The sequence below is a fragment of the Piliocolobus tephrosceles genome, chromosome 4, assembly GCF_002776525.5.
Source record: "Piliocolobus tephrosceles isolate RC106 chromosome 4, ASM277652v3, whole genome shotgun sequence".
Taxonomy (NCBI): Eukaryota; Metazoa; Chordata; class Mammalia; order Primates; family Cercopithecidae; genus Piliocolobus; species Piliocolobus tephrosceles.
In genome coordinates this window covers 111,236,155-111,258,280 of record NC_045437.1, presented here as the reverse complement: position 1 = coordinate 111,258,280, position 22,126 = coordinate 111,236,155, and the positions used below count along the sequence as shown (strand labels likewise).

General features: G+C 46.6%; 2 protein-coding genes across 14 annotated transcripts in view; one reads left to right on the top strand and one right to left on the bottom strand.

Moving 5' to 3' along the window:
* RUFY1 (RUN and FYVE domain containing 1) overlaps positions 1-3,249 on the top strand; it is a 64,198-nt gene extending 60,949 nt beyond the window's left edge. For both annotated transcript variants that reach the window (XM_023193658.2, XM_023193657.2), the window contains 2 exons: positions 223-300; positions 2,613-3,249. In XM_023193658.2, the coding sequence (XP_023049426.1) occupies positions 223-300; positions 2,613-2,756 (222 nt within the window). In that variant the 3' untranslated portion in view covers positions 2,757-3,249. The remainder of the gene's footprint in view (positions 1-222; positions 301-2,612) is intronic.
* Positions 3,250-6,523: 3,274 nt separating this feature from the next.
* HNRNPH1 (heterogeneous nuclear ribonucleoprotein H1) lies at positions 6,524-16,831 on the bottom strand. 12 transcript variants are annotated; one of them, XM_023193729.1, is made up of 14 exons: positions 15,885-15,960; positions 15,274-15,401; positions 13,515-13,670; positions 13,165-13,308; positions 11,545-11,683; positions 10,418-10,596; positions 10,262-10,333; positions 10,072-10,205; positions 9,783-9,918; positions 9,315-9,374; positions 9,163-9,222; positions 8,408-8,500; positions 7,908-7,957; positions 6,524-7,317 (listed from the first exon to the last, which is right to left on the bottom strand). In XM_023193729.1, the coding sequence occupies exons 2-13, from the start codon at positions 15,368-15,370 to the stop codon at positions 7,908-7,910; spliced, it is 1,320 nt and encodes a 439-aa protein (XP_023049497.1). In that variant the 5' UTR covers positions 15,371-15,401; positions 15,885-15,960; the 3' UTR covers positions 6,524-7,317. The 12 variants fall into 12 exon arrangements, with proteins under 12 accessions (XP_023049497.1, XP_023049494.1, XP_026304228.1 ...); XM_026448441.1 differs by lacking the exon at positions 15,885-15,960 and adding an exon at positions 16,557-16,831 and having other exon boundaries at positions 6,548-7,317; positions 9,133-9,222; XM_023193723.2 differs by lacking the exon at positions 7,908-7,957 and adding an exon at positions 16,557-16,574 and having other exon boundaries at positions 6,548-7,317; positions 9,133-9,222; positions 15,885-15,941.
* Between the last annotated feature and the right edge of the window lie 5,295 nt (positions 16,832-22,126).

Sequence of the window (22,126 nt, the reverse complement as noted above, 5' to 3'; positions counted from 1 at the left end):
GGCAGGTGGTGCGTGGAGCTAGGACGCAGGAATCCTGGCTGCAGCCAGACCGGGAAAGGGCCCGTTGATGACAGTCCTGTGAGGCCACATCTGATGGAGAGGAAACAGTGCCTCACTAGGAAACAGGTGCTGTGAGGGACCATGGATGCAGCCGGAACACAGCTACGCACTCATCAGGGGCTTAGACAGAAAGTAGATTCTAGAATGTCCTTTCCTCCTCAGGGCCACGCCTGGCTGAAAGATGACGAAGCGACGCACTGTCGGCAGTGTGAGAAGGAGTTCTCCATTTCCCGGAGAAAGGTATGTATGTGGGGACTCCACCCACCCTCCCAGTGCCCTGGGTCATTGCCCACTGAGATTCCCCTTTCTCTGGTTCCAGAAGCCCGCATCAGACCAGGCCCACTGCCCTGACTGTGCTCACTGGCTGGCAGATGGGCAGCCCCGCCTCTCCTGCTTGCCTGTGCAGATGGCTTTCCATCCTGGCACCCTCTTTCTGGGAAGCCTTGGCCAGTCAGGCTCCTGGTCTCCAGCACATCCTTTCAGTAACCGACAATGATTTTTGGGGAGATAGGGCTCCTTGTGCCGAGCTGCTGTAGGGGATTGTCATTGAAAATTCTCTGTGTGCGGCAGGACCAAAATCTGGCCCAACTTAGGCAAAAACAGAATCTTTGGGGGAACCTACAGGGCAGCAGGTCACCAAAAATCATCGGTGATCTAGGCAGGGTGCTCGTCCCCATCTTTTAGATTCTGAAAACAAGGTCCTAGGCTCACCCTTGGGTCTAGGGTTGACAGGGCCTTATTAATAGTCTCACCAAGACCAGCTGGGTAGGGGAAGAGTTGGATATAAGCAAAACTGGGAGCTAAAGGAAACACTGCCACCGCCATGTTCTGTCTGTTCCCATCAACAGCCTAGCTTTGGAAAAGAGGAAGCCACAGCCACCCCCGACTCCCCACCCCGGGTTTCAGGCAGTGCCTTGCAGTACGCTCAGAGCTAGAAACCACAGCCTGAGGCTGCCTGAGATCATGTGTGTCTACAAGGCCTGGCTGTTCCCATCTGTGGAACCACAGAAGCAGAGGCTGCACAGGTGCTCATCTCCGTGTCTTATCAGGCACTTAGGGAACCTGTTTGGAAAGGGGAAGACCCGGCCGGGCGCGGTGGCTCAAGCCTGTAATCCCAGTACTTTGGGAGGCCGAGACGGGCGGATCACGAGGTCAGGAGATCAAGACCATCCTGGCTAACACGGTGAAACCCCGTCTCTACTAAAAAAAATACAAAAAACTAGCCGGGCGTGGTGGCGGGCGCCTGTAGTCCCAGCTACTCAGGAGGCTGAGGCAGGAGAATGGCGTAAACCCGGGAGGCGGAGCTTGCAGTGAGCTGAGATCCGGCCACTGCACTCCAGCCCAGGTGACAGAGCGAGACTCCGTCTCAAAAAAAAAAAAAAAAAAGAAAAAGAAAGGGGAAGACCCACTCCCACCCCCTTGGAATGCAGCAAAGAGAACGAACCAGACTCTTCCCGTAGCTGGCTGGCTTAATGATGAAGTACAGCAAAAGTAAACTTTTTGTCTTAAGACCCTTAGGCCGGGCATGGTGGCTCATGCCTGTAATCCCAGCACATTGGGAGACCGAGGCGGGTGGATCACGAGGTCAGGAGTTCAAGACCAGTATGGCCAAGATGGTGAAACCCTATCTCTACTAAAAAAATACAAAAACTAATTGGGCATGGTGGTGGACGCCTGTAATCCCAGCTACTTGAGAGGCTGAGGCAGGAGAACCGCTTGAACCTGAGGCAGAGGTTGCAGTGAGCCGAGATTATGCCACTGCACCCCAGCCTGGGCACCAGACTCAAAAAAAAAAAAAGCCGGGCGCAGTGGCTCACGCCTGTAATCCCAGCACTTTGGGAGGCCAAGGTGGGCGGATCACAAGGTCAGGAGATCGAGACCATCCTGGCTAACACGGTGAAACCCCGTCTCTACTAAAAATACAAAAGGCACCGGGCATGATGGTGGGCGCCTGTAGTCCCAGCTACTCGGGAGGCTGAGGCAGGAGAATGGTGTGAACCCGGGAGGTGGGGCTTGCAGTGAGCCCAGATCATGCCACTGCACTCCAGCCTGGGCAACAAGAGTGAGACTGTCTCAAAAAAAAAAAAAAAACAAACAAAAAAACCCTATTTGCACACAGCCCTCACCACTCCACAGAAACGTAAGAACCCATTCCAGGCCAGGCACGGTGGCTCATGCCTGTAATCCCAGCACTTTGGGAGGCTGAGACGGGCGGATCACGAGGTCAGGAGATGGAGACCATCCTGGCTAACATGGTGAAACCCCGTCTCTACTAAAAATACAAAAATTAGCCGGGCGTGGTGGCGGGCGCCTGTAGTCCCAGCTACTCGGGAGGCTGAGGCAGAATGGCGTGAACCCGGAGGCAGAGCTTGCAGTGAGCCCAGATCACGCCACTGCACTCCAGCCTGGGCGACAGAGCAAGACTCCGTCTCAAAAAAAAAAAAAAAGAACCCATTCCAAACAAATGATGCGCTTCTGGGTCAGGAAGCAGGGAGGGTGTGCAGATGGCTTTTCCCTGGGTGTCGTGTGACTGCCTTCTTCCCGTCCTCTAGCACCACTGCCGGAACTGTGGCCACATCTTCTGCAACACCTGCTCCAGCAACGAGCTGGCCCTGCCCTCCTACCCCAAGCCGGTGCGAGTGTGCGATGGCTGCCACACCCTGCTCCTTCAGCGCTGCTCCTCCACGGCCTCCTGAGTGTCCGTCCTCGGGAGCACAGCCTCGCGGGCAGCGCCAAGCCCTGTGGGTCTCCGGGGGCTTGGGAAATGTGTTCTTTCCCAAGAGAATCGAAGGAAAGAATCCAATTTCTCGCCCGGCCACTGGCACTCCAGAAGACAGCGTGCCAGAACCAGCCGCTCTCACCTGACCGTGATTCGTTCGGAATTAACTCCTCTGGATGGAAACGTCCATCTTACTTGGTTACATCACGGCTCTGGTTCAGATACAACTTCGTGATTTTGCTACTATCATTTTTCACTTTTCAAAGAATTTAACCTGTTTTACAGCAGTTCAGTTCTGCTAGTGAGTAGTTTCCCTCTCCCACCTCCCTTCTAAAAACCTGACTCCTGTACAGCGTTTGACACACGTGGGGTCTGTCAGTGTGCCTTCTCTGCTTCAGTCAAGAAATCTGCCATTTCATGCCCTTGTGACTACCTATCGTTGGTCCAGCAATAAAATCATTTATTTTTCACTCTGGCGCATGCAGAAGCTTGTGTCAACTTCCAAAGAGCCCACCGTACCAGAGGAGGCCTCAGCACCCCTCGTGCCCAAGCCCAGCGTGAGCAGGAGGCTGTTGGTGCTGCCCCAGAGCCTGCAGGGCTGTGCCTGGTGAGCCAAGGGCAGTTTGCAGGGGCAGCGTGCCACCAACAGGCAGAGGAAGTGACCCCAAGCCTGTCACCAAAGTGCAAGAATAGTTCACATACATAATTGGGAGTTTGATAGGTTACAGATGTAGACACCTGTGGAAAGGCACTTGGCAGGCAGTCATTTTTTACATTTCAAATGCAGTGCTAAGACTGGCTTCCAGTCCCTCCCTCGGAGGCCCCCACCCCCAAACAGCCAATGGCCTGGGGCTCTCTTCCGGTCAAGTCCAGACAGCCAAGAGTCAGTCTTCCAGGCCTCATCCTTCATCTTCTAGACATACACCTTGTCCAGGACCCTACCTTCCCTTCCCACAGGCTCCCCACCCTCACCAAATCCAGGCCTCAGGATCCCACCTCTCCTCTGGGCTCCCCCACGACCTGGTCAGCCCTGGTAGATGCTTGCATGGCACCCTCGACTGAGTTTCCTCCTCTGCCGCTCCCTCCCTCAAACCGCTCTCAAGATGGAAAAGGTGGGAGCTTGGGCAAGGCTCAAGGATTCACCCACCATCCTATACAGCTTAGGACCGTGCGGCCAGACTTCAAGACGAGGTCTGCCCTGCTCCAAAGCCATGTCCTAGCAGGTTTCCAACCCTATTAGGGAAGCACAGTGGCAGCCCTCCCCTTCCCTCACCTCACCGTAGCAGCTGCCATCATACAGGGCCAAACTTTGAGGAAAAAACTGCCTCTCACTCACTACCCCTAACTGGCATATATGACATCTGTGCCTTTTCAATACACCCAGTGTGGACCCCTAACTTGCTGGGCAGCCTTAGGCAAGTCAGTTCACTTGAGTCTTAGCTTTCATCTACACACAAAAGCAGAGTAATCCATCCCTCCCCTACTTCCAGTCAGTTCTGGCAGCTCAGTATAAAAACATGCAGGAGGTTCCCACCTCTGTGCCTGACAGTTGTGTTTAAGTAAAATTTATCACACCCATTTTCAAAGTTGGCAATATTTGGTCAAGATAACTTCCCTACTCACAAATTCAAACACATTCTAAGCCCTAACTCTGGCATCTCCAGTCCCTGGTCTGGTAACATACCACCTTTACCCAGCCTGAGAAACGAAGGACAGATGTTCTAAGGCAGCACTTCCCAAGTCAACTGAGGTAGGGGTGAGTGGTCAGGATTTTGTTTAAAATGCAGATTCCAACTAACAAGGTCAGGTGGTTAATTAAGTCACTGCAAACAAGCTATGGAGCACTAGATTCCAAAGAACCATAATGCGTTGACTTTTTTTTGAAACAAATTTCTCTCGTTGCCCAGACTGGAGTACGACGACGTGATCTTGGCTCACTGCAACCTCTGCCTCCCGGTTTCAAGCAATTCTCCCCTGCCTCAGTAGCTGGTATTGCAGGTGTGTACCACCACATCCAGCTAATTTTTGTATTTTTTAGTAGAGACAGGGTTTCCCCATGTTGGCCAGGCTGGTCTCGAACTCCTGACCTCAGGTGATCCACCCACCTCAGCCTCCCAACGTGTTGAAATTACAGGTGTCAGCCACTGCCCCTGGCCTAGACTAACCATATGGCTCTGGATTAGTCCCTTCTCTAACAGGGCAAGCTTTATCCCTAAATGTACCACAGTTAACTCATGACCCAGAGAAGGAACCCTCAATCCTTCTCAATACTGGGCCTCAGTACCAAACTATTAACACCTTGTATTGAGTGAACAGACTCTCCCTTAGATACCTAATCTTGTTTTTAGTATGAACAGACTCTCCCTTAGCTGAGAAAGCCGGACGGCCCCCATTTGGCTCCTTCATTTACGAGATATCAAGGGCTCCTCACCCACCGGCTTCCTCAAGGACTTAACTTGTGTAAGCTCTCAGCATATCAGAGTGCAATTAACTGATAAGGTGCTGAGGCGAGCAGTTCCCAGCAATTTACTCGGAGATGGTACCATAAAGCCCCGTTTGTCCCATAGGTAACGCCAGAGCCCCCACACCTATCACCTTGTGATGAATTTAAAGCCCCTGCACCTGGAACTGTTTTCCAGTAACCATTTGTCTTTTCAACTTTGTCTGTTTTTCTTCTGTAAGATTGCTGCAGCTAGAATCCCCCTCCCATCTCTAAACAAAGTATCAAAAAAAATCTAGCCCCTTCGGAGAGAATTTCGTGCCTTAGTGGTCTCTCGGTCGCCGGCTAATAAAGGACTCCTGAATTAATCTCAAAGTGTGGCACTCAGGTACACTTTAAAGCAGCTTGAATACTTCCTAGCATCATGTTGGAGCTCTGAACTACCAAAACGGGGATATATTTAGAGTTCATTTAAACTAGTTACATTAGCTCTCAATCACTACTTACCACTCTATCTCAGGCAATTTACATGTAATTCCACTTCCAAGTGGAATTGATGTTTAGGAATGAGCCAAAAATATAAAAGTTCAAAACCTCAATTTGAAAAACCATCTGTGAAGGCTGCAACAGTGGCTGAAGCCTATAATCCCAGTACTTTGGGAGGCTGAGGTGGGCAGATCACGAGGTCAGGAGTTGGAGACCAGACTGGCCAACATTGTGAAACCCCGCTGTCTACTAGAAATATAAAAAAATTAGCCTGGAGTGGTGGCGGGCACCTGTAACCCCAGCTACTTGGGAGGCTGAGGCAGGAGAATGGCTTCAGTCTGCAAGGTGGAGGTTGCAGGTGAGCCGAGATCACGCCACTGCAATCCAGCCTGAGACGACTAAGACTCCGCCTCAAAAAAAGAAAAAAAAAACCACCCGTGAGCTAGAAGAAACCCACATATTCATCATTACCTCCTGTGCCTCCAGCACCTTCCCAGCCAAGCATGAAGGCCTCATAGACATGCAGGCCATGCAGTGAGGGCACTGGCACCTCCCCCTTTGCTTTGTGCAAGTGCTTAACAAGTTATAGGCCAAGTTCAGATCAGGTCCTGTGCAGCCAAATGACATACAGGCCTTCCACAAGGGCCCCAAAGACGAGTTTACCTTCAGTTGCACTGGAGGGAAGTCTGAAGACATCTACACAACAGCCTCAACTGCCAAGCCTCTCTGCCACAGCCAGAGATGTGGCCCTAGGCCCCAGGTGGGCACAGAGCACCAAGACTCAGTCCACATGACACTGAAGCACAGACAAGACAGAGTGCAGTTTTTAAAAGGAGGATTTATTTGACAAGTTTCACTTAGCGCAATATACCTAAAAGGAAATCACAATACAATGAAAGATTTAAATCAAGGCCTCAGAATTTCATACAAACACCAAGACCAAAATCCTAAAGTACTGGTATTGCGTCTCAAAATTTTCCCATTAACTTAAAAAAAAAAAGAAAAGAAAAAAAAGCTTAAACTTACGTGCCTTACAGGTTATTAAATGAAACTAGAATTAACGAACATGCCAAAATGTTTCACTTTTAATTGTAGACATAGCTCCTATATTGAGTTTTACAAAAAAATAAAAGCATGTCTTTCAACATGCATCCAAACAGTGTTCAATGTAACGTGGCAAAGGGCAACATTTAACATAATTCAACTGCTTTTACCTAAATACGCTTACTGCTTAAGTACATCCTATAACTAACTTGAGAAAAGCTGGAACTTAAGTTTAACAGTTATAGTTTACTCAGCCTCACTGTTACATCCTAGATTGAGTATTGTATTCAAAAATACTGGGCCTTAAGTCTTCATAACAATCCTGATTTCCACTTAGAGTAAGCATAAATCACAAGCTTGTATTGCAGAAACTGTTAAACTGAAGTTTTTTTTCTTTAAAAAAAAAAAAAAAAAAAGTTGACCAAGAGTCAGTGATCAGGATAGATCAATTACATTCCCCATCCACCACTCATACTGGACATGCTAGACATCCCTCCCATTCCGTTCACGCCCATAGATGCACGGCTTCCACTACTATAGTAGCTGCTGTTCATTGCTCCTTGGTTACCTGTAAAGAGATCAATTTGACAAGTTAGGAGTAATGTCAGACTACCAGTCAAATAAAATATAGTATTCCAAGAAAAAGTTTAAAAAGTATACGAGTACAAATGGCTGCTGTCCAAGTGGCAAGACGCATGTTTGGGAAAGGGGAATCCCGACTCCAAACAAGCCTCAATTAACCCCTTTTCTCTGTAGTACCAACTTGCCAGACTCTTGTGCTACCATTTTAACGGATTCTTCAGGATCAACACGAAAAATTAAGTTTAAAGGAAAACTAGTGTTTTTCAAAAATTGCAAAATTACTTCGTATTTTTAAGCTACACAACGCATTTTTTTAAAAAATTTACCATAAACATTCACAATGTGTCCCTCAAATGGCATTTGAGAAAAGGGAGCACAGGGGAAGTCTCTTGCTTTTCCTATTCATGGTGGGCAGGAAGTGAGACAACCAAGGTGGACTAAAGGCAACTCACTGTGCCCAAATGGCAGCCTCCATGGAGTTAAGTCAGAGCCATTGACTGCTATAGGAAGTATTATTACAACATATCAGTATTTGCTATTGGGAATTTAAATTATATTTTTTGAGAAAATATTTACCTATGCAATGTTTGATTGAAAATCACTGGAGTTTTCCTGTAAAACTTGGTCTGCAAAAGGATTTTGTAGGGTAAGACTATAATACCAAAATCACCATTCTTTAGACCAATTGAAAAAAAATAAATAAAACCAATCCTAGGTTAACTGACTAATAAATACAGTCATGAACCCAACCACCATTCTACTATTCCAAATTCTCCATCTAAAATTGATGTAATGCTAACCAAAAGACAAAAAACCGAACAACTTTATTTAATGTTTCAATAAATGGAGGCAGGTATTTTCTGGCTCGACAGTATTCCAAAGTTGCAATGACTAGTTTTTTATTCACAGAACACTTCCCCCTCCCAATGATTGTTTCTGAAAATTAAGCTAGTAACACATTTGGATTGAAAGCATACATTTAATAATCCAATTTCACCAAAAAGGAGCCTCCATCTTCCCAACTAAAGAAACCTGCCTAAAACTTAATTCTAAGTATATTAAAAAAACAGGCTTACCGTATCCACTCATGCTGCTCTGGCCACCATAGCCGCCTCCATAACCACCACTCAGCTGCTGGCTGGCTGGGCCACCATAACTGGACTGGTTTGCTGTTAAGTTAAGAAAACTTTAGAACCTTGTTCCTTATGTAATGTGGTACCTGGTGGTACCCGGCTTGTAATTCTATATCTATATTTTCCAGTCTTGATCTTTTATTACTATAACCCTCTGCCTCCTTCTGCCTACTGTCTATAACCGGGCTACCCTTCTATCCATCATCTGAGCTACTCAAATATTTATAAACCAAAGTGCTAACGGTATATACATCAGCAGGACTAAAATCCACAAGATTCCCTAAGTAGAGGCATTTTGTGAAGATCTTATGAAACTGTTTGACTGGATTTAGTGGGGTTCCCCCTTAGATATATCAAAGGCATGTCAATACACCTAATTATGCCCACATTTATCTTAATCCTATTTTGCTACTTTAAACTTTATACTCAGAAAATTTAAGTAGTTTCACTCCGTAGTCCCCTCCCCCAAGAGTACTTAAATCTAATTTGAATTATCTATCCTAAGGAACTTCATAACACAAGGATTTAAGTAAGCCAGATACAAAATTCAAATATCAAGAAACTGCTTTCTTTGCCTAAGTTTGTTATGCTAAACTTATTAAATAAATAGATTAACAACTTATACAGATATAAACGTTTTGGTTTTTAAAAAAACTAACGATATTTACACAAGCCCATGCCTCCCATCATTTGGCTACCATAAGCACCACCGCTTGCTCCTGCTGTAGAATTCAAGAAGAGTTCTACATATCTGTGTTCTGAAATGAGAGAAAAGGCATACAAGGTTAGCTTAAAAAAAAGACACTAAAGTGATATTTACACAAACCCATGCCTCCTAGCATTTGGCTACCGTAAGCACCACCGCTTGCTCCTGCTGTAGAATTCAAGAAGAGTTCTACATATCTGTGTTCTGAAATGAGAAAAAAAAAGTTTGAAAATGTTTGTTGGTGAAACAAAACAGGATAAGCACTTTTATCAAGTTTTTAAACAAGTAGATCTGTGAACTTCAAATACTTTGTGGCAAAGAAAATTCTAGCTACTTCTCTTAGGTGATCTACTTTAACTGCAATATCTAGCCTTTACATATTCATCTATATTGTCAATTAAGGATATACACTTCAAGATGTGGGTATCACAAATCCATTATACTAATTTTTAAAACCCAAAGCTTCTTCAACACACTGCCCCCCATTCCCCAATAATTAATCTATTACTGAAGAGGAAACTTCTCATACATCCTTATTTTTCCATTTCTCTATTGTAAATGTTAGTCATGCAATCACCTGTTAAGAGCCCACAAACGCTCCATCACACTTACGCATATTTGCTTTGTCTTTTGACATAGCTGCCACGGCATCTTCATGAGTTGCAAACTCGACATCTGCTTCACCAGTTACTCTGCCATCAGGACCAATTTCAATGTGTACTCTCACAGGATTGAGTGGTGAAAAAAACTACAACACAAGGCATTTCAAAGAATTAAATCAACTTTCTAATGTTACAAAATAAAACTACAATTTCTAACACAGTGCTCACATTTACAGAGTAAGGCTCAGACTTTTACTGCCATACTGAAATACTGACCTGCGAGTTCATCGCACACTTACATTATAAATGTCATTCTCAGTAGCTCTGTAAGGTAATCCACGCATGTGTACACAGTGTCCTGTTGTGCTCTGGAAAGTAGAGCCACCATCCCCGTATCTGTGATCAGACATTCCTGAAAAACAGTAATTGAGGTCTAGATGGACAAGAGTGTAAGCATCCTTCAACTGAGAAATTCAATTCTTACCTTACCTCTTCCAAATCTATCTGACCCAAATCCATAGCCATCATTATAGCCATTGTAATCGTCATAGCCTCCGTAGCCTGAAAGACAAAGTACAATCCATCAAACAAAACACCTAAACAAAGGAACGGACTACTTGCCAAACCTTGCAAATTCTCCCATACCTCCACCATAAGCACCGCGCCTCATCCTCTCAAAGCCAGCTCCTCTGCCAATGCTGTTATACCCTCTGCCAGCCCCAGGTCTGTCATAGGGACCTGGCCGCTGCATGGCCATAAGCTTTCGTGGTGGATCATAATGAGTTCTAACTTCAGCTCTACTGCTCTTAAAGATCTCAATATACCTAAAGCATCGTTCATAAGGAAGGGGTAGGGAGGGGAGAGAAAACATTAGTTCATTTTATACAGGTATTTAGTTATACAAGAAATACAATCTAGTCATAGCCATGAAACTGACTAATATTTAAAGCCAGATTTCTTATATTTGCATAGGCAATGACCAGAAATTCACTCAATAAACAGTAAGACAATGTAAACTTTACAGAAAAAAACAACTCACTCCTCTTGAGGCAGAGCCCAACCTTAGGGGTAGAGAGGAGTACTGTAAATAAATGTTTTAGGAGGGAAATAATTCCACTCAACTTTCAACATTTCAAGTCTTAAATCCATTGGCAGCACGTACAGCAAGTGGGCTAAAAAGCCAGCCTCCACCAACAGTCTAGCCCACACTACACATTTCCTTTCGCCAATAAATACCCCAGCCTATGCTTTTAGTAAGAATCAGCATAGGTAAGCGCATGCTTCAATGAAAAATAGTCACAAGCAAAGAGAATAAAACCTTTTGTGACAATTTCTTGAAAGCTATGCTTATTAATACTATGCAGAATATTTATATACAGCAAGAAAAAGTTTGTTGCATTTCAACTTTAAAAACAAGATCAGAAAGTATCACATTTTCTTATGGTAATATTAATTTACTCTAGGTGGGTGTTATTACAGCTAAAGCCAGGTTTGCATTAATTTTTTAAAGCCATAGTCTCTCAACTCTATTGATTGGGGTTAATAAGACTCACAAAATTGTCAAGTAGACCAATTAACTAGGGACAAATTTTAAACCTAAAATTTAGTTTGCGTGTAACATGGGACTGACACAAGAAAAGTTTGGAAATCATGGCAAAACATCAATTACCTAGGACTACAAAACATTAATTTCTTATTTTAAGCAGAGAGAATATGGATTTAACTGTTTACCATAAGAAAAGTGACATATCCAACCAACCATCCATCCCCACCTGTGCCCTATTCTTTCCTTGTGTTTCTTTAGAGCCTTTTCAGCTATTTCCTGTGAAGCAAACTGCACGAAGGCCTCCCCCGTACTCCTCCCCTGGAAGTCCACCGGCAATGTTATCCCATTTGGCACGATTTCCAACCCTTCAACCCAAGGACAAATAACCCCAGTAGGGGGGCAATATTAACATCACAAGCCCAGAAATGATTCTTCTTATAGCTTTAAATAAACCAGAATTTTTAACTTTAGGTGAATGGTATGCTTTCAACAAGTACTCTTTAAATATGCATTGCAATAATATGAAGTTCCATTATTACGAAGTGTAAATATTCTTAACACACCCGTGGTACAGTATATATTAAAACAAAAAACTTGCTGAACACAGGATGCATTAAGAATTCAACAACTTAAGAACACATATCTATGCAACTTAATGTTGAGAATTATACAAGAATTCAACTAAGTTTTAAGCATTAAATAACAGTTTTACTAAATTCAAAACACCTTTTACCTCATTTTATATTTCAATGCTTTAAGTTATTGGAACTTCAAGTCTTTAAAAAGGTATACATTTAAACATTTCATATAAAAACTAAAACATTAAATTATAATTGACAAATACAACAATCTAAACTTTCAACAAAACTGATCTACACAGCACAATCATGCATGCTTATGCTCTAACAGTAGTTATGATTCACTTCTGGAAATTCCGTCTATGAAAAATCCTTTCCGTGGATACATTCCCAAGCTTACAAAAAGGACTTAAAGCACTTTCCTAGAAGATATGAAATTATGTTCATATTTAACGTTGACAGATAGCATTCAATTCTCACCAATTTAGAGTAAAAACAAAACAAGACTTGATTTTTAAAATTCTGACATTAGGACTTGATACATATATAAATTTTTAACATACTACACTAAACCATGAAAGGATTTCTTGCTTCCAGTGTATCACATCATAAATATTAATATTTAAAATATATGATATCTAACATTGTTAAACATGCAATCTTATCAGCTCTTCAGCATAAAAACATTCAAATACTTTAGGCCCAGGAACAATTTCAAAACACGTTATTTCAGATACTGAGACTACAAGCATTCAAACTACTCTCACTGCATCTGATTTTCAGTAAGTTTATATCACACTGGTTAAACCAAGTCTTTCATAAATCGACTTCTGTATTAAAGAGAATTAGACCATTCTGGTCACATGACCCAAATATGTGTCTCTTGCAACAATACAGACACTTGCCATAATTTACAACAACCTAATTCATCACACTAATCTGATGTTAAGGGATCTTACCTTTAACGTGAGGTACTTAGCTGGACACCAATGTGAGGAAAAGCAGTTAAGCTGTTGAGGGCAATCCTCAATGAAAGATCTACTCTGAACTATAATACTAAATATAGGCAAAGTTAACATTTTGGAAGTACTTCATTTCCACCTTTAAGATGGGCTTAAATTATTTGAAGGTCTCTAGGAAGAAAACATTAATTCATTGGCAATTTACAACCTATTGAAATACCTAAGCTACTCAACTTTAAGGTCTACTAAATCACCTTGCAGAAGCTAGCCAAAACTCACTGCTCATCAACAAACATGACTACATACCTGAGAAGAACTGAACAATTTCTTCCTTGCTACATCCAAAGGGAAGTCCTCTAAGCCGTACAAAGCCATCATTGGCCGTGTCAGGACTATTTGGACCAGTATGCTTCAACACCCAATCCATTTCAACGTTGTTTGACTTGAATACTGAAAGAGGTGCTTAGAATTAGTCACTTTTGGAAAATTAGATAACAAAGTTCAGACTTCCTGGGTCTTTAGATAAGCTAGGAAGAGCTGCCACAAACTCCCTTAGATGACCATTTCCATGCAGTCAAATACCTAAAATTCAGAAGGGGTAAGACCTCTATTGTTTAATGCTTTAATTACTGTAACTAGGGCAATGTAAATCAAACCTTCAACATATCTGTGTCCCATAGTTTCTCTGTCTTTTTTCAGGGCCAATTTGACTTCATCTTCTGATTCAAGTTCAACAAAAGCCTCGCCACTTGGTCTGCCTTCTCTGGTGTAGATGAAACGAATACCTTGAGCCCCATTTTGAATTTTGCAGTCTGGAAAGAAAACAACCGTTAATATGGAATTTAAAACCTAAAATCACCTCTGGGTGACACAGATGAAATGTCTATTCCATGTCGCCACTACAAATTACATAACTTGTGAAGCCTTCACATAATGACGATATTACCAACTCCTGAAACTCCAATAAAAAAAAAAAACCTCATTCCCAAGGGGATATATTTCCAACCCATGAACATACAATATTCAAAGCAGTTTCAGAATGAATTTCTCTCAAGTCCCTGCTACTTATGTCCACATCACACATCTTTTATCAATTTCTCAGAACATTATCAAGCCTGGACTTCGTGACTTTATGGCAAACATACTTCCTTGCGAGTTGTTTTGGTCTGGCGCGTTTGTCAGTTTTACCTTACCAGCAGCCACATTACGGTTTCTCATTCAAATCCAAATTACAGGCCCAATACTCACCTGAAAGGGGATCAGTGTTACCAAGCTAAAATGCTCCAAGTTGCACAGCTGAAGCCAAACCCAGTGTTGCCCCCCTGCAAGGTGGCTTCCAGTGTACTTGGTTCTTGTTTTACAGGTCGTTTTCCGTTACCAATGCTAAATTCAGATAGTAAGTCAACACTACAAACATCTTGCCAAAAGCTGTCAATTTCACACAAGTAGAATTTTATCACTCTAATTTTTCCCAGTCTAATAATGGGAACAAGGACATTCTGATAGAAAATATTCAGGAAACCTAGGGACTGCAAAAACACTTCCCTGGGTTTCAGTGTTTTCAATTGTATAGTGAGCCAAATTAAGAACTAGATGAGCAAACACTCTTCAATTACCAAATCCTGATTAGGAAAACTGAAATTAAGACATGACATTTTAACTTTCCGAAGAATGCTCCTTTTCAAGGAAACACCAAAACTGGAAACAAGACGTTACACTTCAAGATATTGAAAAACATTACTATTATTTGTCTAATTACTCAGCGATTTTCTCAAGATTGAGGCGGAAACCCACCTATGCCCATTTATCTTTCCGCAAAAAGACACTCGGGCCAGGCGCGGTGGCTCACGCCTGTAATCCCAGGATTTTGGGAAACCGAGATGGGCTGATCACTTGAGGTCAGAAGTTCGAGACCAGCCTGGCCAACACGGTGAAACCCCGTCTCTACTAAAAAACCAAAAATCAGCCGGGCGTGGTGGTGCGCACCTCTAGTCCCAGCTACCGAGACCAAAGCAGGAGACTCGCTCGACCCAGGAGGCGGAGGTTGCAGTGAGCCGAGATCGCGCCACTGCACTGCAGCCTGGGTGACAGAGACTCCCAACACAAAGGAAAAAGAGAAAACGACACCCATAAAAGAAAAGTTGGTGTTCAAAGATAGTAAAGAAATAAACAAATCTGCCAGATCTGCCGCAGTCCCCCAAGGGCCAGGAGGACGGGCGGGGCTTTCGAAAATTCCATTGCGTAACAGCGGCCAGCCGGGCGCGAGCCACACAGCGGTGAGTGTAGTCGCCCGCGCCTCGCCAGGGGGCGCCCCGGGTCCCGCCCGGCCCGCCCCGCCCCGCCCCAGCCCGGCTGCCCGCCAGCCCGCCCGCCCCGGCCTCGAACTCGAACTCCCGCGTCCTAGTTCTAACTCACCAGAAAAAAACCTCTGCACTTCATCGGCCGAGCAAGACCAGGGCAAGCCCCGGACCTTCACCACGAATCCCTCTCCGCCTTCGGTGCCCAACATCATCGTCTCTTACGCGGTCCGGCGTCGAAACAAACTGCAAGGCGGGGAGGAAGACCAGACCTGAGAGCGCCAATTAAGCTGTCCTCCGCCTCCGAGGCGCCCCCGGACCCGCACCGGCCACTCGAAGAAGCAAAAACCGGGCGGATGCACCCACCCCGGCGGCTCCAATACCCAACACCTCCTCGTCCGGCGGCCGGACCCCCAAAAGCTGTTCTGAGCAGCAACTCTCGGCGCCCCGAACCGTGGGGACCCGGGCCGAGAGCCAGCGTGGAGGAAAGGAAATGGCGGCGGCCGCTTCCGCTCCGCCTCCTCCGACTTCTCACACAATAGAGTCAGCGCGGCCTGCAGGCCTCAGCTGCAGTGCCGACATTCAGCGAACCACTCGAGGCTCTCGATGGCAGCCCGCAGCTCGCCAAGGTCCCCGTGGCCCTCCCACAGGTATGAGGACAAACAATCCTCGCAAAAACGGCACCCTCGGTGGTCGCTGAACTGCAACCGAGGACCCACCGACACTCACCCAGAAACCCGACTTCTGCGTGGCTAAGACGAAATGGCCAGCGGGCGCCTGCGCAACCTAAATAAGGCCCTTTGTGTGAGTTCTGCGCACGCGCAGCCAGCTGCCCGCACCGCCCCGTTGCGTCACAAAGAGCTCTGGCGCATGCGTAGTTTCAAGAGCCAGCCGACCGTCCGCCGGCGGATTATTACATGCTTCGGTTTTGGGCGCAGCACCCACACCCATAAACCCGCCGGGCTTTTTATTGCGCATGCGCCTTCCCGCGAATATTGAACTTGGGGAGTCTTAGCGGTTTACAATTGTTTCATGCGCATGCGTCTTCCTCAAAACCGTTCTCTAGCCTTACCCGCCAGCGTGGGGGAGGGGAATGGCGGCCGCCTGTTCCCTATGGGACTGTATAGGAGTCCCGAGCTCTGGGTTGAAGAGGTGGGCGTCTTTCTACCCCTTGCCCCCTGGCTCTTACCGTTGCGCTCCTGGCCGACCTGAAAGGAGAGGCGCGGCCTTCAGGCGTTCCCACTCCCCGCGCCGCCTGTCTCCCCTTTATCCCCAAACCGGCCGAAGATGATCAGCCGCAGATGGTCGAGCGTCCTGGGAGCTGCGGACGTCCCGCGCCCGAAGCCACCCGGATGGTGCCTGGGGCACGTCCCAGCCATGTGTGCCTTCACTTCCCCTTACCTGCGGTCGTCGGGCCTAGGGCCCCGGTCGGCGCGAGGTTCCCGTGCCTGTGGCTCGCGCCTGTACCCAGTTTTTGCCTAACGAACTCGCACCCTTGACCCGCCTCACGGTCGGCGGGCCTTGCATGCCCTGGGGCCCTGGCACGAGGAGGAATCGCGAGCGCGGGCTCCTCCACGGGTGCGCGCCGGCCTCTGCTGGGTAGGTTACCGCTGAATCTCCCAGGGCAGAATTGGTAACAGTGCGTCCAATCCCCAGGCTGAGACGCCGCATTCGAGGAGGCCCCCGGCTCACCTCATATGCACACATGCTGCCAGATGAGTCATGTTCGTGGTTTCTAACAGCACTGCCCAACACCGAAGATGCCGTAGCCTCCCAGGCCTCCCCAGGTCTGATCTGGCTACCCTCGTCACCCCAGCTCTAGTGGACACAGACAATAAACAAATTAACAATAAGGTAGTGTTGGACCCTGCCGCAGGGCTACCTTAGCTAGTGCAGGCCTAAGTGCCACCCTGGGAAGATGCAGACAAAGCATGTTTCCAACCCCAGGGCCACGGAGTCCGAATCCAGTTTTGACAGGTTTGAGAAAAGTAGAGAGGACATCAGAAGAAAGACAGGAGGCCGGGCGCGGTGGCTCAAGCCTGTAATCCCAGCACTTTGGGAGGCCGAGACGGGCGGATCACGAGGTCAGGAGATCGAGACCATCCTGGCTAACACGGTGAAACCCCGTCTCTACTAAAAATACAAAAAAAACTAGCCGGGCGAGGTGGTGAGCACCTGTAGTCCCAGCTACTCGGGAGGCTGAGGCAGGAGAATGGCGTAAACCCGGGAGGCGGAGCTTGCAGTGAGCTGAGATCCGGCCACTGCACTCCAGTAGGGGCGACAGAGTTAGACTCCGCCTCAAAAAAAAAAAAAAGAAAGAAAAAGAAAGACAGGAGCCCAGAGCTAAGCAGGGCCTGATCTTCAAAAGCCACTTAGGCCTTGGCAAGGATGTTAACTCTCAGAGAAGGCTTTGGCAGGTGATCAGCAGGAGAGCAATAAGCCCTATGTAAAGGAAAGCTTGCTGGATGTGAGGGGTATGCAGATCGAGCAGGCAGGGTGAATGACGGTACATGCCACGCCCTCTACTACCAACGGGACTGGAAGCACACAGCTGTGGTACCATTTCAGAAAACACTTTGGCGATGGTAATCAAGAAGAGAGACTCTGTCTGGCCAGGTGCGGTGGTTCACGCCTCTAATACCAGCACTTTGGGAGGCCGAGGCAGGCAGATCAGTTGAGGTCAGGAGTTTGAGACCAACTTGGCCAACATGGTGAAACACCATCTCTACTAAAGATACAAAAATTAGCTGGGCATGGTGGCGCACGCCTGTAACCCCAGCTACTCTGGAAGCTGAAGCAGGAGAATCGCCTGAACCCAGGAGGCAGAGGAAGCAGTGAGCTGAGATCACACCACTGTCCTCCAGCCTGGGCAACAGAGAAAGACTCCCTCTCAAAAAAAAAAAAAAATTAGCCAGACATGGTGGCATATACATGTAATCCCAACCACTTGGCGAGACTGAGGCAAGAGAATTGCTTAAACCCAGGAGGCAGCGGTTGCAGTCAGCTGAGATCATGCCATGGCACTCCAGCCTGGGCAACAAGAGTGAAACTCCATCTCAAAAAAAAAAGAATAGTAAGCCGGGCGCGGTGGCTCAAGCCTGTAATCCCAGCATTTTGGGAGGCCGAGACGGGCGGATCACGAGGTCAGGAGATCAAGACCATCCTGGCTAATACGGTGAAACCCCGTCTCTACTAAAAATACAAAAATCTAGCTGGGCGAGGTGGCCGGCGCCTGTAGTCCCAGCTACTCCGGAGGCTGAGGCAGGAGAATGGCGTAAACCCGGAAGGCGGAGCTTGCAGTGAGCTGAGATCCGGCCACAGCACTCCAGCCCAGGCGACAGAGCAAGACTCCGTCTCAAAAAAAAAAAGAATAGTAGTGAGGTAGAATAAATTTCATACATTTATAGCCAATGCCCTTATATATAAATTGTCCAACTTATATTAAAACAAGGTTTTTAAATATTTATTATTTATTTATTTATTTATTTACTTTTGAGAAACCGCCTCACTGTCACCCAGGCTGGAGTGCAGTGGTGCAAACATGGCTCACCACAGCCTCTACCTCCTCGGCTCAAATAATCCTGCCTCAACCTCCTGAGTAGGTAGAACCACAGGCATGTGCCACCTTGCTCAGATAACTTTTTTATTTTTCTTTTTGTAGCAATGGGGTCTCATTTTGTTGTCCAAGCTGGTCTTGAATTCCTGGACTCAAGGAATCATCCCACCTCAGCCGCCCAGAGAAAGTGCTGGGATTACAGGTGTCAGCCACCATGTCTGGCAATGAAAGAAGGTTTTTTTGTTTGGTTTTGTTTTTGAGACAGTCTCACTCTGTCACCCAGGCTGGAGTACAGTGGTGCAATCTGGCTCACTGCAGCCTCTGCCTTCCAGGTTCAAGGAATTCTCGTGCCTCAGCTTCCCAAATCTAGAAGGATTACAGGTGTGTGCCACCACACCTACTTTTTTTTAATTTTTAGTTGAGATGGGGTTTTGCCACGTTGGCCAGGCTGGTCTGGAACTCCTGACCTCAAGTGACCTGCCTGCCTCGGCCTCCCAAAGTACTGAGATTACAAGCATGAGCCACCACGCTCAGCCAAAGGTTTTTTAAAATAAAAAGTTCATCATCAGCCCAGGCGAGGTGGCTCATGCCTGTAATCCCACCACTTTGGGAGGCCAAGGCCAGTGGATCACGAGGTCAGGAGCTCAAGACCAGCCTGACCAACATGGTGAAACTCCGTCTTTACTAAAAATACAAAATGTAGCTGGGTGTGGTGGCAGGCACCTGTAATCCCAGCTACTCGGGGAGGCTGAGGCAGGAGACTCACTTGAACCTGGGAAGTGGAGGTTGCAGTGAGCAGAGATTGTACCACTGCACTCCAGCCTGGGCCACAGAGCGAGACTCCATCTAAAAAAAAAAAAATTCACCATCTTGCCTCAGTGGTCTTCATGTCTTGGTATACTTCTTATAGTTTACAGAGCTCTTTGTTAAGGCTGTTAACCCTTAGGATAGTTGCCCCAAACATTCTTCTCAGTTTGCCTACCTTTTAATTATTTTTGTGCTTTTGTGGTGGTATTTTTTGTTTGTTTTACAGACAATGTCTTGTTCTGTGCCGTGACACAATCATAGCTCACTGCAGCCTTGAACTCCTGGGCTCAAGCCATCCTCCACACTCAGCCTCCTGAGTAGCTGGGGCTACAGGCACTTTCAACCAGGCCTGACTAATTCTATTGTTTTGTTGTAATGAGGGTCTCACTATGTTGCCCAGGCTAGTCATGAATTCCTGGCGTCAAGCAATTCTCCCACCTTGGCCTCTCAAAGCACTGGAATTATTCTACGTGTGAGCCATGATGCTCGGCCCTGATTTATGATTGCTTTTTTTTTTTAAAGACAGGATCTCACTTTGTCACTCAGGTTGGAGTGCAGGTATGTGATCTCGGCTCACTGCAACTTCCACCTCCCGGGTTCAAGCAATTTTTGTGCCTCAACCTCCCAAATTGCTGGGATACACCAGGCGCAGTGGCTCACACTTGTAATCCCAGCACTTTGGGAGGCCGAGGTGGGTGGATCTCCTGATGTCAGGAGTTTGAGACAGCTTGGCCAACATGATGAAACCCTGTCTCTACTAAAAATGCAAAATTAGCCAGGCGTGGTGGCGGGCGCCTGTAATCCCAGCTACTTGGGAGGCTGAGGCAGGAGAATCACTTGAACCCAGGAGGTGGAGGTTGCAGTGAGCAGAGATCCTGCCAGTGTACTCCAGCCTGGGCAAGAAAGGGAGACTCCATCTCAAAAAAAGAAGGAAAAACGTACCAAATAGCTGGGATTACAGGCATGCACCATCACACCTGGCTAATTTTTGTATTTTTAGTAGAGATAGGGTTTCACCATGTTGGCCAGGCTGGTCTGTAACTCCAGACCTCAAGTGATCCACCCACCTCAGCCTCCCAAAGTGCTGGAATTACAGGTGTGAGCCACTGCACCCGGCCTATGATTGCTTTTTAATATTTGGACATATAGAATGTTTAAATTTCTTGATGTCAAAGCCATGGATATGTTCCTTTGAGGTTTGTCTTTAAGTTTAGAAAGCCTTTTCCCATCCAGAGATTAAACACATATTTGTTATCTTTGGTATCATTTATAAGACACATTTTGTACAGCTTAGCCTTAATGAGATAGGAATGTGCTTTATTTATTTTCTTCTGCTGTTTTTTTTTGGGGGGGGATGGAGTCTTGCTCTGTCACCCAAGCTGGAGTGCAATGGCATAATCTCAGCTCACTGCAACCTCCACCTCCCGGATCCAAGCAATTCTCCTACCTCAGCCTCCAGAGTAGCTGGGATTATAGGCGTCCGCCATCACGCCCAACTAATTTTTGTGTTTTTAGTAGAGATGGGGTATCGCCATGTTGACCTCAGGTGATCCACCCACCTCAGCCTCCCAAATTGCTGGGATTATAGGCATGAATCACCTCACCTGGACAGGAATGTGTTTTAAAACCAATGATAGCCGGGCGCGGTGGCTCAAGCCTGTAATCCCAGCACTTTGGGAGGCCGAGACGGGCGGATCACGAGGTCAGGAGATCGAGACCATCCTGGCTAACACGGTGAAACCCCGTCTCTACTAAAAATACAAAAAACTAGCCGGGCGACGTGGCGGGCGCCTGTAGTCCCAGCTACTCCGGAGGCTGAGGCAGGAGAATGGCGTAAACCCGGGAGGCGGAGCTTGCAGTGAGCTGAGATCCGGCCACAGCACTCCAGCCCCGGCGACAGAGCAAGACTCTGTCTCAAAAAAAAAAAAAAAAAAAAAACCAATGATATCAGCTGGGCGTGGTGGCTCACCCTGTAATCCTAGCTCTTTGGGAGGACATGGTGGGCTGATCACTTGAGGTCAAGCATTCCAGACCCACCTGGCCAACATGGTGAAACCCCATCTCTACTAAATTGTCACATCTCATCCTTTGAGCAAAGATCAAGTGTAGTAAAAAAGATAAATTAACCGGGTGTGGTGGCATACACCTGTAATCCCAGCTACACAAGAGCCTGAGGTGGGAGGATGGCTTGAACCCCGGCGGCAGAGGTTGCAGTGAGCCAAGATCACACCACTACACTCCAGACTGGGTGACAGAGCGAAACTCTGCCTCAAAGAAAAAAGAAATGCAATCATAAATAACACGGCTGGGCGTGGTGGCTCACACGTGTAATGCTAGCACTTTGCGCAGCCGAGGCAGGCAGATTGCTTCAGTTGAGGAGTTTGAAGCAAGCCTGGGCAACATGGTCAAAACCCATCTCTACAAAAATACAAAAATTAGCCGGGCACAGTGACAAAGTGAGACCATCTCAAAAAATAATAATAATACAGCCAAGCACCGTGGCTCACGCCTGTAATCCCAGCACTTTGGGAGGCCGAGGCGGGTGGATCAGGAGGTCCGGAGATAGAGACCATCCTGGCGAACACGGTGAAACCCCGTCTCTACTAAA